Source organism: Hypomesus nipponensis, chromosome 1, assembly GCF_054491055.1.
Source record: "Hypomesus nipponensis isolate SF chromosome 1, ASM5449105v1, whole genome shotgun sequence".
NCBI lineage: Eukaryota > Metazoa > Chordata > Actinopteri > Osmeriformes > Osmeridae > Hypomesus > Hypomesus nipponensis.
Genome location: NC_140361.1, coordinates 18,126,294 through 18,144,395, shown reverse-complemented (window position 1 = coordinate 18,144,395; position 18,102 = coordinate 18,126,294). Strand labels below are relative to the sequence as shown.

Below are 18,102 nucleotides of genomic sequence, written 5' to 3'. Positions count from 1 at the left end.
ATATTTCTGAATGCCATGGAAACGCTCTTGGCCGGGGTTTCCCAGATTCGTTAAGCTCTTAAAAGAATAGGAACTCAAGCGTCGTAAACAAGGGGAGGAGGTACTGGTAATCCTGTGAATGTGATTGGGCTAACTAGTGTCCATCATCCAGCTCGTTTGCTGGTAACTAGCTAGCTAGAAGCTACTATTTGGTATTAGCTTTTCTTGGAAAAAATCTAGCAGATGGTGTAACTATAGACTTGGCTTAACATGTTGCTTTTTTGTTTGAATTACATTTCAGTATATGGTTGCACTTGATCTATGGACGTACACTTTCGCGCCTAGAATCTTGTGAGTTAGCGATTCAGCAATTACATTTACATAGCGTACAATACAAGACTACACCGGCTCTTCTGGTAGGTTTGTTTTGCTTAGCGTGTTGGCTAGCTTGGTTATCTAGAGATCATGTACCGTTTCATCATTTGAATAGCAGATATACTATAATGTTAACTGGCGTGCACATCATGCAACATTGATTAATGTTTATGTATCGACCGTTGCTTGCGATTTTTGACGAATACTGTAGCTAGGCTACTGTAGCTCGGACAGTTCTTGCTGGTTTGAATGCAAAGTAACCAAACAATAGCTAAACCCAGCTCGGGTACAGCATTTAATGAAAGCATGGAGCAGTATAGTGTCCGTGTGAGCTCCACAACATAGCCTTCCTACTACCAATTCAGTGCAATTTATTACCAAATGTTAACATAACATTTAACAAGTTATATGCCAAAGCGCCGGGTACATGGTGGTGTTTTTGTTTCAACATTTATTGGTTAGGTGAATTAGATCTTTAACTCCTGGAGGCATCTTTTCTCACTTTTCTTTATCTCTTATCTAGAGCAGGTATCATGGTGGTGCCGGATAGTGCAGGAGTACTCCAGCCGCAGGCAGACCATGGCATCAGCACCAGCGGGCTGATTAAGAACTCTGCGCCGGGATATGAAGAGGAGGAACAGGAGCTTGCAGGGGTGGAGCTGGAGGAGGTACGCAAGTTGCAAGAGCTTGTACGAAGACTGGAGGTCCAAAACCAAAGTCTCCGCAACAGGGGTGGCAAAAACATCCACCATGGTGGAGCTACAAACAGCAACCACCCTGTAGGCAGCAACATCAACGAGCATCTCTCCTGTGATGAGGTGACAAACGCACCCCTGAGTTTGGTGGACAGAGTTGAGGAACTGAGTAGCCGTGACTTTGAGCTGTCTCCCCCGCAAGACAGTAACAGCTGCAAGGATATGTCTCCTCTACCTCAGACTAACAGGCTAGAGGAGGATGATGGCGAGGAGGATGGAAGTGCGTGCGAGGGCTTCCTAACCCTGCCCTTCTGTAATGGAGGTCTAGGACAGGGGCAGATTCTAGAGCAGGGATGCCTAACCCCAGACAGCCCTTCTCTGGATAGCTATGAGTCAGAGACCATGGCGGAGAGTGACTCAGGAGTGGACCAGTCTGCTCTGGATGAAGTGGATGTTCTGGACCTAGAAGAGGAGGGGGTGGAGGTTGGGGATGAAGACAGCTGGTAAGTGTCACTAACGGTGTCTGTGGTTTTCACAGGGGGCATTCTACTTCCATTTTCTTTTAAGATACAGATGTGAGGTATCCGTTACTACGTAGCGTAATGGGAATTAGGTTGCGAGTTGGGTAAATAGTTGGTAGGTAGCACTACCGACTGATTAAATAAATATTGTAGTTCATTTCATCATAAACATATGATAAACCCACTATTTTATAGTGTTATTTTTTCATGTCTTTTAATATGTAGATGGGAGGAAGTGCTTACTATGATATTGGATTAAGGACAGCCTCGAACTACATCTGAGGTACATGTCATACTGAGTGTGTGCATGTGTTTGTGAGTTTACCAATATCCTATATCAGTCCTTGCAGCCAAAACAGTCATGTCAGTTGTTCAGAAAAGCACCCATCTAAAACTGGCTTGCTGTTTGCCTGACTCCATAGCTGTTTGGTCATTCAGAAACCTTGACTTCAAACCAAATCTTGACTAAAAGTATATGTTAATCCTATTAAAACTGGTAAATTTAATTAAAGATTTTTGGAAGACTATTTGAATTTTGGGTGAGACATTTTGGCATGCTTGTTCGTTTTCATCAGAGTGAACTGAAGTTGTCAACACACGTGTTGATTTTCTTGTGTCCAGACATAGCTGCCCTGACATATTACCTTAAATAATGTTAAATCCACTTGATATATAAAAATATATATTTTTAACACACTTGTTTTGGATCACTGCTGTGCACAAAGACAGGACTGTACAGTACCAAATGTGCTTGCACAGTTGTGTGTGTGTGTGTAAAATTACTGTGCGAAGTTGAGGTCCATTTAAAAAGCATGGACTATGAATTTATGGTAATGGCATACATTGAGAATGAGTAGGTTACGAATAAAATAGAATGTGACAAAGAACAAGGGGTTGTGAGAGATATGAAATAGAACAAGTGAGAGGAGGAACTGGAGAGAGCAAGAGGAACAGAAGAGTCAGAGAAAAAGGGCAAGAAAAGCCATCTGGGGGTCAGATGGCTGAGCGGTTCAGGAAGCGGGCTATTAATCAGAAGGTTGTTGGTTCGATTCCCGGCCGTACCAATGACGGTGTGTCCTTGGGCAAGGCACTTCACCCTACTTGAATGTCCCTGTACTTACTGTAAGTCGCTCTGGATAAGAGTGTCTGCTAAATGTAAGAAAAAGGGAGACATCCTTAAGACTGTGTGAGGGGTGGCCAGCCAATGCTATTGAGGGTCAGAATGACATGTGAATACTAGAGGCAGTGGTTTCCACAGAATTAGGGTGCTTTGACACCTATTATTCCCTTTGCTTGGTCCAAGTCAGTGGATGAGTTGCTACTTTGTTGCATTTTTCATTAGGTCTGGTTAGTGTTCACACGGTCCTGTTTTTCTTTCCTTGATGGCCAAAAAGCTATTTTTTTTCTCATATGACCAGAGTACTTTCTTCCATATGTTTGGGGAGTCTCCCACATGCCTTTTGGCAAACACCAAAAGTGTTTGCTTATTTTTTTCTTTAAGCAATGGCTTTTTTCTGGCCACTCTTCCGTAAAGCCCAGCTCTGTGGAGTGTACGGCTTAAAGTGGTCCTATGGACAGATCTCCGCAGTGGAGCTTTGCAGCTCCTTCAGGGTTATCTTTGGTCTATTTTTTGCCTCTTTGGTGGGGGGCCCTCTCTTTCCAGGTTTGTTGTGGTGCCATATTCTTTCAATTTTTTATAATTGCTTTAATGGTAGTGATGTTACGCTCGATACCGTGCTCACGAAGCGGTATCGACCTTTCGAAACAATTTGTACCGATACAAACGTGTCGAGCGTAGCTTCAAATGGCCAAAAACCACGTGATCAGAGTCGAAGTGTCGAAGTGATGTCCGATGCTTCGAGCAGCTGAGACAAACGACGTTTATTTCTAACGCTTACAAGACATCAGACATCACTAATATTCGTAGGTTATAAAGAGGAGACATAGGCCTATTTAAGGACACTACATTCAATGACAGAACCAGAGATACAGGTAGATTGCCAGAGCTAGATAGACCGAGATAGATACAAATATGAGATAGTAGGTGTACATAAGCACATAGCCTACATCTTTCTCTAGTTTTACCAGCCTTCAAATGTGGCCATCCCTTTCCCGGTTGCAAAAGCATGTTCCAAAACCTTACCCGCTAGCTTACATTATCATCTAGTAATATATTCTTTCAGCATATACTTCTACTAAAACGGGGTGAGGGGATGCGATCTCACTACATTTGAGTGAGGGGTTGCGCTCTCACCACAAAGCCATACACAGTTGAGGAATGTGTGTAATTAATGTTATAAGAACCCTAAAAATAAATATAATAAATGTAAAATAGCCTAGCAAAGACGTTACGTTGTTTATAATACAACAAGATATATGATAACATATTTTTGACACTTGCAAATCGAAACATTTGTCACATAACCTTAATTTATCAAATCGTCAATGACGATTATGAGACTGACGTCTCGAGGACTTGACGTCACTTGAGTCCTTCCATCGCTCGATACAGTCGCCATACCATAAACTGACCAGCAGATGTCCCTATGGAGAAGATGTATCGAACGCTTCGAAAAAGCGATACTTATTCGAGACAATTGTGTCAAATAGCTTGTTGCTTTGAAAAGCTTTAATTCCCCCATCACAATTTAATGGTGCTCCGTGGGATGTTCAAAGTTTTGGCAATTTTTTTATAACCCAACCCTGACCTGTACTTCTCCACAACTTTGTCCCTGACCACTTAGTCCTGTTGCAGACTGCGACCTTTCAGAACAGGTGTGTATATATATATATATATATATATATATATATATATATATACTGAGATCATGTGACACTTAAATAAAGTCCACCTGTGTGCAATCTAACTAATAATGTGACTTCTTAAAGTAATTGGTTGCACCAGATCTTATTTAGAGGCTTAATAGCAAAGGGGGTGAATACATATGCACACACCATTTTTCCGTTATTTATTTTATGGAATTTTTTGAAAAAAGTTAGATTTTTCACTTTACCAATTTAGACTATTTTGTACATGTCCATTACATGAAATCCAAATAAAAATCTATTTTAATTCCAGGTTGTAAGACAACAAAATAGGAAAAAGCACAAGTGGGGTCAATACTTTTGCAAGGCACTGTACAGTAAAGCTACAAAACTCTTGCTACTGATGTGTTTATTTAACAGATCAACAAACAGCATGGCTCCACAAAACACTTAACGACAGAAAGGCTTGCTTCTACCAGAGGCCTGTTCCATAAAGCGAGTTTACCGAATAAGCCAGACTTATGTCAGTTAGTCTGACTAATTTCTAGTTCATTCGGTTCCATAAAGCTAGCTCAACGTAGGTCGAACTTGGTTACTATGGAAACTTAGGCTGCGAAACTTGTCTGGTCCGGGGCAGGCTAACTGTCAGGCTTAGCATGACTTGGTGCTTAACCAGACCTTCCTGTATAGGGATGGGTATCGTTCATTTTTATCGATATCGATACCATTTTTGAGACTGCTCGAAAATTCGAGTCTTTATCGATACCACTATTGATACTTTTCTATATCTTAAGTAAAACAGATAGAACAAGGGGAAGGTGTTGCTTTCAGGAGGAGGCTGGCTCAAAGGAGCATATATAGGCACAATGGACTGACTGGCTAAATCTAAATCTGTCCACTACAGATGTACTATCCACAACCTGGATGAGTAACTAGACTGTGATTGGTTGGTTGACGAAAAGTGACATTGTCAAGCTCATTGACTTTATGAAAAGTTGTACACGTTTCAACAAAAGGCACCTGATATAGCTAAATGACCAGCTAACCAAACCCAAAACTTCCGTATCTTATCCCTGTTTTTTTCTGTCTCTGTTTTTGTTTAACACTATGCTTAAGCATCCCACAAAGCCATGCTCGTGGTGACTGTTTTGAATGATCAGCAGTGAGGGGGGGGGGGGGCTTGTCTTTACTCACACACTGTGCTCGTAAATAATTTTTGCAGTTCGCGCACACATCACATTTTAGGGGTATATGCGAGTCAAATAGTTGGACTGTTGAGCCCTGAATTGGCTTATTATTGTCAACAACGGAGACTCGTTACGAAGTTGGGGTGCGCTCTCCAGAGGATTGTCCTGCAAAGGCAGCTGGAGTTTGCACCGTTGCGACTCGGACACAGTCAAAGTACTGCATTATCTTTATCTGATGCAGGTGCTTTTTCATCGCAGTTGTTTTCCCCCTTTACAATAAATTACTTTAGAACATATATTGCTCTTTGCTTTGTCTTTATCTTTGGCTTTAATAAAATGTAGCCAAGCATTTGACCGTTTCGTGCGTTCTGCCATCATAGCTAGCAACAAAATGATAAATGAAGCGAAGTAGCGCGTGAGGCAATTACATTCTTCTTTGTTTATTTTAAAGCCGTTTGGCAGTCATTTCAAATGAATTAGTCATTTTATTAGTCAAACATTGTATGTTTGTGCACCAGTGATTTGATTTAAATAACATTAATTGTTTCTCGAAACATAAATCAACGTTACATTATATTACTTGGTCTCGATAGCGGTATCGATAAGCTTGGACCTTATTGATATTCGGGTTTTGAGAAATTTGGAACCGGGTCCTTACAGAACCGGTTCTCGATATCCATCCCTAGTAAAAACAGTTAACACTCAGCTGCTGGTGTCAACTCAAAACGATAATCTGCCCTCATGTGGGATGACACATTTCCAATCAACCCAACAAAGTACAATCAAAGCCGTAGCTGGTGCTGTAACCAAATAAAGATGCATTGCTTTAGGATAATTGTCTCAATGCTCCCACAACCCACTGTCATGTCTGACTTTGTTTTAGGCTCATAACAAATGTGTAATGTTGGTGAACTGAACTCTTCTATCTCAGTGAAGCTAGTAATAAAAGTAAGGCTTGCTGGCACAGAAGATGGCATAGTCCCCTGAGAGTTCCTGATAGTTGGTAGCTTGCAGGGGTCATGTATGGGACATCTGGATGCTAAATGAATCCCTCCCTTCTTTGTCTGCCTCTGTCTCTCTCTTAAAATCCCTCCCCATGTTCTCTTCTCACTTATTTTCTTCATCTAGATCTCTTCCCCTATTTACTCACTTTACGTGCTTCCTTTTTGTAATAACCCTTCGTTTCTTTTGACGAGGATTTAGCTGATCAAAGGGACTCCTTAACAGATTTCATTTGTTGACATGTCACTAAGGCTCCACTTCTCTTTCTCTCTTTCTTTAATGTCCAGGTTATACGTGTCTCCTAAAAAGCAAATAGCGGAGCCTGGTCCAGAGTCTCCTCTCAAGTGGTGCCGAAAGTTTCTGGATCACCCCAGCCCAGAAACAGAAGTGGCCTGCAGAACCCTGATTAACCGTTTGGATCAGAGTAAGCACCTGCATAGAATTATACATAGTAGAGGAAATAAGGGGAACTATCGTTCATTTTGTAATACAAGCATGAAATCCATCCAAAAATCCAATAAGGCAGTCATTTTTCAATAGGGCCGCCAAATCATCGTCATAACGATATTTCTTGCATATTTGGGGAAATATTTCACCAGTTGTGATATAGATAAATATGTTATTTTGTCATTTTTATGTTAACTTTTTGTCATTTTTCTTTGATTTGTCATTTATGTTGTTTTTTTTTAAACAACATATGACTCCCAGACAGCTCCTGCTTGGTAGGCTGTACGTGTTATGTGTTCCTTGAGGGCTGCACTTGTTGGTGGTATGGCATCATATGGCCTTTGCTTGCGGGCAAACAGATGCAGTCGTGCATCATTCACAGGTGTGGCTGCACTTGATAGTTCATACATTAGGACCACAAATCTCTCCAGCATTTGGACGTCATCATCATCAACGGTTGTGGGCCAGTGACCAAGCTTGGTAAATGTCCCTGACACTTCATCACACACATTCCATGTTTGCCATACAGATTTCTTAGCCTTGCCACGGAGTGCAGACACAACGTCACACCCACTAAATGCATGGAAAAATGGTAGGCCACTGGATCTTTCTGGCCCAATTGTTGAAACAATGTCATGGATTGGAATCCATTGTGAATGGGCTCCCTGACCAAAAGCAATCCACAGCTTCTCTGGACTTATTGCTTTGAAGGATTGGAAGCAGGATATTGCTATAATAACAACATCAGTGTCGTTTGTCACTGTGCTTTCCATTTGCTGTTGCATGTCGCACATGGAGAAATATTCTTGTATCTGCCTCTTCTTGGGAGTATGGGGCCAGGACTGAAGATTCAGTGATTTCACTCTTGTCGCTGACTATCTCTTCTCCGTTTGTCACCACAATAGTGCTTTCTGCTACTACTTGACATTTTTTGCTTGCCAGAAAGCTAAAGAGTTCAGTCTTGTTGTCATCATCTCGTAGGAAGTTTTTCCAGTTTAATGGAGCCTTACTAAATTCTATTACCCTTCTTCTAATGGCCTTCCTACGTTTTGCTCTGGTTTCTGACTTGAGGCTGGACTTCTTGTAAACGTTGAAGATTATGTAAACTCGCTTGTACTTCGAACAATATGCCTGTACCTTAGGAAGGAGATCTTCTGCAGCATAGTCCTTGGTTTTTGGTTAGTTTTTGGTTCACGTGGAGGGTTTGCATTTGCATTGATGAAGGCTGACCGATCAATAATGATAGCGTCAGCCTGTGGCTCTACATCAGGCTTGGTGATTCCACATTCCAGTATGTGCAGAAGTTCTGACTTCTGGGATGAGTGAAGCATTCCATTATCACTCAACGAAGCAGGAGCTGACTGGTTTTCATGCATGAAGAATTCTTCCAAGTCACACTGCCTTGTCTGGTAAGAGATGAAAACAACTGACAATCTAATTTAAGGGCATTCTTCTTGGAAACAATGGAAGGAGCTTTAGGCTTGAAGAAAGCAACTAGATTCCTCTTGATTGCTTTGTAAAATGTTGATGCATTGTGATTTTCCAGTCCTTCCATAAAGGTCTTGAACTGTTAATTGTTAACTGCCAAAACAAAATGTTCATTCATTTAAGTATTTTTCGATGTCTGAAAAAGCGACGAGCGAACCAATCTAGCGACTATTGGGGTTTGGTTTTAAAATGTCGCATGCCACAGTGCAAAAAAGAAGAAAAAAAGCAACTAGCCACAAATATAGCTACTATTTTTACTGTTCTCCTATACTGTATATCCCCCAAATACCTCTATCCCTCTAATTAACCATAAACTTCATAGTTTTCCCCATGACCTATAACACAGTTAGCCTATGACATGTTTTAGAAATGTTTCAGATGGTTATAACTGGTTACTCCAGTTTGAAAATGTAAAAAAAAAAAACATACTATGGGATATTATTGACATGTACAAAGTATAGTAAAGAAATGCCAAATCAGTCTAACCATGGTGGCCATCTTGAAATAAATGGTGGCCATTTTTGATTTTCAAGTGGCCCCAATTCCTAAATGGAAGTGACCTTCAAAGATGATTTGTACCAAATTTCACGCTTGTATCACCATTTGAACGATTTCCCAAAGATATTGCAGTTATTTCCTCCACTAACACACACTAATTCCATATTAGGGATGTAATGAACGACAAGTAGCTAGCTACAAGTACACTACTCACCCCCCCCCCCTCCCTTTTTGTCTTTTCTTTGGTCCAGTTTCATGATTTTGTGGCCTTTTATTTTCTTAATTTACTATGCTGTTGCATGTTTTGGCCTTAGATGGCGCTGTTAGTTAGAAATGATACTGCAGTTGCATGACGGTTAGGAAGAAGAAAGAAAGCTAAGCTAGACAATCTTAAAGTTTGAATAAAAGGAGACAATCTCTCCCCGCACACTGCTGAGAGTATCACTTTCTTCAAGTGTGCAACAAAATTGGCGCCCGAACAGGGACCCAACGTGATGCAAAAAGACGTCTGAAGAAAAGAAAAAAAATAAGAAATGTTTGGAACACGCAAAATGGAGCTGGAGCAGCTACAGGATCAGCTAACGGAGCTACTGTGTCGGCTAATGATTGAACAGCTAAAAGAGGTGTGTATCAAAGCCAAAGTTTCACCAGATAAGGAGAAGAGGCACACACAGAAATGAATGTGACAGTGGATAAAGCTTTTGAAGAGGAGGAACATGACGTAGCAGAGACATTTGTGCAAGAGTTGTTAGCTACAGCTAAGCGCTTGAGAGAAACCGCGCCCAAACCAAAGAGGGATGAAGAAAATGATGAGGAGCTACAAAGGCTACAAAAACGGTATGCTGAAATGCAGTTTAATTTCCAGACGTCGACCAAAATGCTCTAGGAAGAATTAAGTTGGCTTCGGGAGAAAATTAACAGAACGCCTAGCCCACCAGAGCTTCCATTCCCCAGAACTCCTGAAGTGGTTATCAGACGGGAGTTTCCAATTAATGGCCAGATCGGTGAGCGGAGGCAGAAAGATAAGTTATCGTACACATACTCATGCACCATATAGACTCTGGAAAACGTAAAGGCCACAGTGATTTTGAAATTGTTGAAGCTGTAGTAAAATTGGCTACACCAGGGCTCAGTTTACATGATATGTTGGAAGCTAAAAGTAATTTGACACTGGCGCATTTGAAGACGATTCTCATAGCCCCTTTCAAAGAAAACAGTACTACAGATATGTTCCACAGACTCATTAACATAACTCAAGATGCAAAATGCAAAATAATCCCCTCAGAACTTTCTTTTGCTTGCAGTTGAACTCAAAGAGAGGCTACTGGCAGCTGCAAAAGATGCCAGCTCAGACGTACAGTATAGGCCAGACCTCATTCAGAAGAAGTTTCTTAGGTCAGTCAGTACAGGACTACTGAGTGATAATGTTAAAATGCAGCTGAAATCTCTCCTGGATGAGCTAGGAATGACTGACGAGATACTAATAGAGAAAATGAATGATGCTGCTGCTGTTGATTGGGAGACACAACAGAAGTTTAAAAAAAGTATCCTGAATAAGCCAGCCAGAATAAATGAGCTACAAACAGAAACAACCACTTACCAGATGTATAGTGACAGGGAAGCAGACTTTGGCCAGCTGTCTGAACACAGCATTTCAGTAAAGGCCAGTGTTAAAAGCCAGAAGATACAAGCTGCAAAAAGTCCAGCAGAAACTGAACTGATGGATGCAGTGAAACAGTTGAGAGAGGAAGTGGCTGAGTTGAGAAATAATGTTCAGTACTCAGCAAGACCATCTCGCCAGTTCCAAAACAGAGGGAAGAGGGCATGCAGAGGATGTCAAGACCGGGGAGAAGATTAACAGTGTGATCACTGCTTCAAGTGCGGCTTGAGTGGATACTTCTCAAAAGGATGCAGAGGCCAAAGGAACACAAGAGGTAACACTGATTCAGCTCATATCAAAGGACAGACCGTAGAATATACCTCCCCTGCCACTCCAGATCAACAGAGCGGGTCACCCAACACCATGACTATTATCAGAGAAAGCATTTTCCAATTAGAAGAGAGACTGCGAGCAGAAAGGTGTTCCCCAGGTGGAAGATTGGGAGGGTCTGCTTATGTTAGCCATATCTCCCCTCAACATCATTCAAAGCTGCTGCATCTTATTGGAAAGAGGTGTGTGGTGAGTTGTTACCTAGATGGACTGAAGACCCAAGCCTTATGGGACACTGGATCGCAAGTGTGTCTCATCAATGACACCTGGAGGAAGAAGTGCATCCCAAAGGTGAAGGTACGGAGCACTGAAGATCTCCTTGGCCCTGGTTCTCTTGTGGGAAAAGCCATCAACCAGACCAACATCCCTTTCCTAGGGTGGGTGGAGGTCACGTTCCAGCTGGACCCATCACATGCTCCAGAGTTCACGCTTCAAGTGCCCATGCTCATGACAGGTGAGAAAGGAGCAGCAGAAGAACCAATCATTGGTTACAATGTAATTGAACTGTTATTAAAGAAGGGTGTGGAGGGTCTACATGAAGAGTAATAACACAGGCTGTGAGCACAGCTTTCTCTTTTAACTCTAAGAAGACTGAAATGTTAGTGAACTTATTAAAAACAGTGACCCTCAGTGCAGTGACGGCCTAGTGAGAGTAGGCAGGCAGAAGGAAGTGATCCCAGCTGGGGCATTTTACAGTTCTCAGGTGAGAACTGTAAAATGCGCAGTGAGAACAGGTCTGCTACTGTCCAGCCAAGAAGCTCTTTTTCTGCCTGATGAACATGCCTCCTGGCCAAATGGCCTGAGTATGTCAGAGAGCATGATGACTCTTAGCAAAGGGACATATTCTCGCATAGCACTGCCTATCACCATAACACCAGCATAACACCTGTCATGATGTCACCCTGAGCCCACGCACAATGTTGGGACAGGTTGAACTTGTCAAGGCTGTCTATCCAGTGTACGCCAAGCCAGTCACCCCCCGTCCAGCTTCTCCCGTCCCTTCCCTACAACTGGAAATCAGACTCACAGATACAACACCTGCAAGACGTACCTATGTGTCGGTACCTAAGCCACTTCACAAAGAAGTAAAACAGTACTTAGAGGACTTGTTAAACAGGGGCTGGATCCAAAAATCAAGGTCACACTACTCATCTCCCATTGTCTGTGTGCGGAAAAAAGATGGGAACCTCCGTCTGTGCTGTGATTATAGAGAACTCAACCGTAAGTCTCTGCCAGATCGCCATCCCATTCCCCGCATTCAAGATATGCTTGATAGTTTACATGGTAGTGCCTGGTTTTCTGTTTTAGACCAAAGCAAGGCCTACCATCAAGGGTTCATGGAAGAGAGTAGTAGACCACTCATAGCCTTTATAATGCCCTGGGGCCTATATGAGTGGAACCGAATCCCTTTTGGCTTGTCGGCCGCACCCTCCGAATTCCAGCGCAGCATGGAAGAGTGCCTATCCGGACTCAGAGATGAAATTTGCGAGCCATATCTAGACGATAACCTGGTGCATAGCCAAACATTTGATAATCACCTGGAAGATGTGAGAAAGGTGCTTGAGCGCTACCAACAGCACAGGGTGAAATTGAATGCAAAGAAATGTGAGCTCTTCAAGAACCAAGTCAAATTTCTGGGAAAAATCGTATCAAAGGAAGGCTACACAATGGATCCTGCAGAGGTAGCTCCAGTGCAAGATATGAAGCAGAGGAAGCCAGCTACAGTGGGTGAGGTGCGGAAAGTGCTTGGATTCATCAGAATCAGAAAGGGATTTATTCGCCATGAAAGTTTGCACAGACAAGGAATTTGCTTTGGCAGGAAGGTGCATACAGTAAACATATAGGAATCTTACATTTAAATATGTGGTCTAACCATACTAAGGATACATAAACTAGCAATACTAAGTGGAATACAATTAAATAAAAATATACAATAAAATATAAGTTGCCATAAAATATAAGTTGCCAATTTACAATATAAACTACAATATAAAATACAAATGTTACAGGAATTGAATGTAGTGCAAAATGTAAAGTTTTAAGACATGATGTCATTAAAGTCAGTGTGAGCTCTTGGCTTTGTTGAGGAGGCCAACAGCGGAAGGGAAGAAACTGTTTGTGTGGCGTGAGGTTTTGGTCCTGATGGACCGCAGCCTTCTGCCGGAGGGGAGTGACTGAAACATGGAGTGTCCAGGGTGGGACGAGTCCGCCACAATCTTCTTCGCTCGTCTCAGGGTCCTCCAGTTGTGCAGGTCCTCGAGGGAAGGCAGATTGCAGCCAATAACCTTCTCTGCAGTGCGGATGATACGCTGCAGCCTACTCCTGTCCTTGGAAGTGGTAGCAGCGTACCAGGTGGTGATGGAGGAGGTGAGGATGGACTCAATGATCGCTGTGTAGAAGTGCACCATCATTGTTTTTGCCAGGTTGAATTTCTTCAGCTGCTGCAGGAAGTACATCCTCTGTTGTGCTTTCTTGGTGAGGGAGCTAATGTTCAGTTTCCACTTGAGTACCTGGGAGAGGATAGTTCCCAGGAAGCGGAAGGACTCCACAGTGTTGACTGGGGAGTCACATAGGGGGGTGGGGGTGAGTGGGGCTGTGTTCTTCCTGAAGTCCACAACCATCTCCACTGTCTTAAGAGCATTGAGCTCTAGGTTGTTCTGGCTACAACAGGTCTCCAGGTTGTCTGCTTCCCACCTATAATCAGACTCGTCTCCACCAGAGATGAGCCCAATGAGGTTGGTGTCGTCCGCAAACTTCAGGAGTTTCACGGACGGATGACTGGAAGTGCAGCTGTTGGTGTACAGGAAGAAGAGCAGAAGAGAAAGGACACAGCCCTGGGGAGATCCAGTGCTGTTGGACCCGGAATCAGAGACTTGTGTTCCGAGCTTAAGGCACTGCTGCCTGTCAGACAGGAAGTCTGTGATCCACCTACAGGTGGAATCAGGCACGTTCAGCTGGGAGAGCTTGTCCTGAAGCAGAGCGGGGATGATGGTATTAAAGGCAGAGCTGAAGTCCACAAACAGGATCAGGGCTCCAGACTGCGACCAAATGGTCGCATTTTGCGACCAGTTTTTGAGACAGTGCAAGCATTTTTTACAAGCACTCACGCATGTGCGACCTACAAGTTTTGAATTCATTGGGTGTGCACAATAGGCGCGTTCGACTTCATGCAGCGCCGGCGGCGCCGACAGTCGGCTGCAGTCGGTGCTGCATGAAGTCGAACGCACCGAATGTCAGCACACGTTAGCAACGACGCATAGATACGACGTTCTAGTAAGACAGCGATATCAGCTTTCCTTCTGTATAAGTACCGTAGCTTAAAGTCTAGGAAAGTTTAGGCTATTTTTCGCTAGGTTCCTACGAACATGTCTTAATCTGCCAGACAAGTAGGTGCCCCTTCGTTCTTTTGGTGAGCAGTTGCACGAGCCCTTCTTACCCGGCGTCATGGAGCCGAGCAGCTAAATACTAATTTAGCACTAGCGTTGCTACTGTGTCCCTGCCTGTGTTTGAGCTGTTGCGCTGTTATACTCGGCAAGTATCGTGTTGTGGTGTTCGAGGACTGATCGAAAAGTGCATCATACATTTCAGTCATTTAGCTTAGACTTGCATGTACAGTACGTAATGTCACATTAAATCATGTATTTAAACTCAAGCTTATATGGTGCGTCGCAGGGGCGATTCTAGGATCAGACCTTTACGGTGCGTGTCCACTACGGAGGAGCGGGCGGCGCGTTGGTGTCGGCTTCCAATTCATTTTCATTGAAACTGGGCGTTGACGCTCGTGTAGGGCATTCTGGGAGCGTACGCAAGCGTCAACGCCCGGTTTAATTGAAAATGGATTGGAAGCCGACGCTCCGCGCCGCTCCGTTGTAGTGGACACGCACAGTCACTGTGCGTTCACACTGCAGACTTTTTTACCGCTCTGCACCGCTGGCCTTCCGACAGTGCTCTTCCGACGCTCAGGGGCGTGTTAAAGAGTTAATACAGAGTTGTACTTCTTTAAGGTCACTGTTGTAGTTTGTGTAAAACGGTGTCATGGACAAGTGCGCAGACTTGGGTTCATGTATTTACAATAGCGATCATTATTGATATATAGGTGCTCCTGTCTTGATACACGACATGATGCAAGAAATCAGATACGCTGACTAGATGTTGCATGATCGTGTCAAATAGGCTATAGGCTACAGTACTGTACAGCACCTCAAACATTTTTCCAGAAACATTCGCTAGGTTATGGCCACTACACATTTACCGTATGGCTGGCGAGTGACTGCCAACCAGCATTTCAACATTGAATGTCAATCGTGTGCCGGGTAAACTAGACTACTGTAGCTAGACTAGTAGTATGCGGCTAGCACAGAAGAAAGTTAGAGCTAAGTTATGTACTGTAGCTAGCTAAAGTGACGAGACTGAATTTAACACACCAGGGACATCGACAACCTTGGCAACCCTGCGCCAGTTATACATTTTTTGTTAACGTCTCTTTAATTGTACAGAGGCGTATAAAACAAGACTGAGTGTGTAGACACACATACAATGAGTTGCTCTTCCATCTTGAATTTGTCAAACCTAGAAATGTTTACCATGACAAACAGTTGCTACGTTACAAGAAACAAGAAACCAACCCGATTGGCCAACGCTAGCGTTTTCACGCTCCTCATTTACATAAAGTTGAGAAAATCCAACTTTCACCGCCCCGCTCGCCTTCCCACAATACCCTACGCGAGATGCGACGCCCCGCTCGCCTTCCCACAATGCCCTACACGGGCGTCAACGCCTGGTTTCATTGAAAATGAATGGGAAGCCGACGCCCCGCTCTGCCCTCCCCGCTGCAGTGTGAACGCACCGTTAGGGGTGCTCAGTCCGAGAATGTGACATGAATACAGTGCCTTGCAAAAGTGCTAAATGTAAACCCCCTTGCTAATATAAATCCCTAATTTCACTGAATAACAATTAATACATGTATGTATTATTATGCAAAATATTGAATGAAAAAACTAAGGATGTCCCTTTCTTCATGAACAACCAGCATCAAATGATAATAAACAATATATTTAATTTAAAAAACATATATATATTAGGAGTGCTTGAGCACTCCTAAAAAGGGTCTCAAATTGCTACTGAATTGTACCCTCTGCAGTTACATTAATAAATGCATTGCAGGTCAATATAAGGTGTGCCCCTAAATCTTCTGCTTGAGCTCCTAAAATTTTCAGTCAGGGGCTACTGTGCTCCCAGTAAAAAAAAGTTAGTCTGGAGCCCTGAGGATCCTGGCGTAGGATGCTGGGGAGTCAAGGTGCTGTACGGTGAAGTGGAGGGCAATATTAATCGCATTGTCCACAGACCTGTTGGCTCTGTAGGCAAACTCTAGAGGGTCCAGTAGAGGGTCTGCGATGGATTTAAGGTGTGCCAGCACCAGGCGCTCAAAAGACTACCACAGATTACCACAGAAGTCAGTGCGACGGGTCTGTAGTCATTATGTCCACTTGTGCTTTTTTGGGCACAGGGATGATGGTGGAGGACTTGAGACAGGCTGGCACATGGCATGTCTCCAGGGAGGTGTTGAAGATGTAGGTAAACACCGGAGACAGCTGGTCAGCGCAGTTCTTGAGGGTGGCTGGAGAGACAGAGTCCGGCCCAGCTGCTTTGCGGGGGTTCTGTCTCTTGAACAGTTTGTTCACTTCTCTCTCCTGAATGAAGAGGGTCGTCACTGTAGAGGGGTGGAGGGGGGAGGCCTCACGGGTGGAAAGGGGTTGTTCAGGACTGTCCAATTGTCTTTCAAAACGACAGTAGAACTCGTTCAGGTCGTTGGCCAGACGAGAGTCGTTAGTGGAGTGGGGGGCTCTGGGCTTGAAGTTGCTGATCTGCCTGAGGCCTCTCCAGACAGAAGCAGAGTCGTTAGCAGAGAACTGGCGCTTCAGCCTCTCTTAGTACAGTCGTTTAGCCTCTCTCACCCCCTTGCTAAACCTGTTCTGCGACTCCTTGAATCTGTCCCTGTCCCCACTCCTAAACGCGGCCTCTTTGTCCAGCCTCAGCCTTCTGAGTTTAGCTATAAACCAGGGTTTACAGCAACACGAACACAACTGGTTGTGCCTCCAAAGTTCCGTCCCCTCATCCTGAGAGAGCTGCATGAAGAGATGGGACACTTGGGTGTTGAACGGCCACTCCATCTAATCCGTGAGTGCTTTTTCTGGCCTCACATGCAGAGAGACGTTGAGCATCACATCAACAAGGTGTGTAGCTGTGTGAAACGGAAAAGACCACAGAAAGCAGTGAGAGCACCACTTACCAGTATTGTGACAACATACCCCTTTGAGATGGTCTCAATTGACTTCATGCACCTAGAGAAGTGTAAAGGAGGATATGAGTACATTCGGTTGGTCAGGCGTATGGCGTAGGCGTATAACAGTGCTCGAACTGCAGCTGAGAAGATATTTGGTGACTTTGTTCTCAAATTCGGATTCCCCAGTAAATATACTGTGAAAAAATACTGTGGCATCCAAGGTTCTCGCACCACCCCATACCATCCACAGGGGAACGGTCAAGTGGAACGCTTCAACCATACCCTGCTGGCCATGCTGCGTAACCTGGATAATCAAGCTGAAGCAGGAAAAACTCTTGCCAAAGTAGTACACGCCTACATTTGCACGTGCAATGAGTCCACCGGATACGCACCATATTTCCTGCTCTTTGGTTGAAACCCCAGATTGACATCTTGTTTGTTATCCCTCACAGTGATGGCAGTGCATCTCATGATGACTATGCAAAGAAATGGAAACAGAGGATGGAAGAGGCGTACCAGTTAGCCTCCAAGGCTGCAAAAGCAAGCGGAAACGGGGAAAAACCTGTATGACCAAAAGGTTCAAGGTGCCGAGTTGTATCCTGGCTGCAGAGTTCTCATAAGGAACTTGACCGAAAGAGGTGGACCCGGGAAACTCAGGTCATTCTGGGAAGAAAAAGTCCATGTAGTAGTCAAGAGAAAACACCCAGAGAGTCCAGTTTACGAAGTACAACCAGAGGATGGCCAGGGTCGCACCAGACTGCTTCATTGGAATCTGCTGCTGCCCTGTGACTTCCTGCCAGTTGAGTCACACAAGCTTGAAAAGAAAAGAGGTGAGAGAACACACAAAGACAAAAAGACACCAACAACACGG

At 43.8% G+C, this 18,102-nt stretch overlaps 1 protein-coding gene across 14 annotated transcripts in view; it reads left to right on the top strand.

Moving 5' to 3' along the window:
• LOC146302869 (SLAIN motif-containing protein-like) overlaps positions 1-18,102 on the top strand; it is a 42,089-nt gene continuing 23,987 nt past the window's right edge. For 2 of the 14 annotated variants that reach the window (XM_084697366.1, XM_084697355.1), the window contains exons 1-3: positions 142-330; positions 878-1,552; positions 6,813-6,949. In XM_084697366.1, the coding sequence (XP_084553492.1) occupies positions 284-330; positions 878-1,552; positions 6,813-6,949 (859 nt within the window). In that variant the 5' untranslated portion in view covers positions 142-283. Of the gene's footprint in view, positions 396-628; positions 778-877; positions 1,553-6,812; positions 6,950-18,102 lie in introns of those variants that run through there. The other 12 variants (XM_084697353.1, XM_084697359.1, XM_084697351.1 and 9 more) reach the window with 12 other exon arrangements.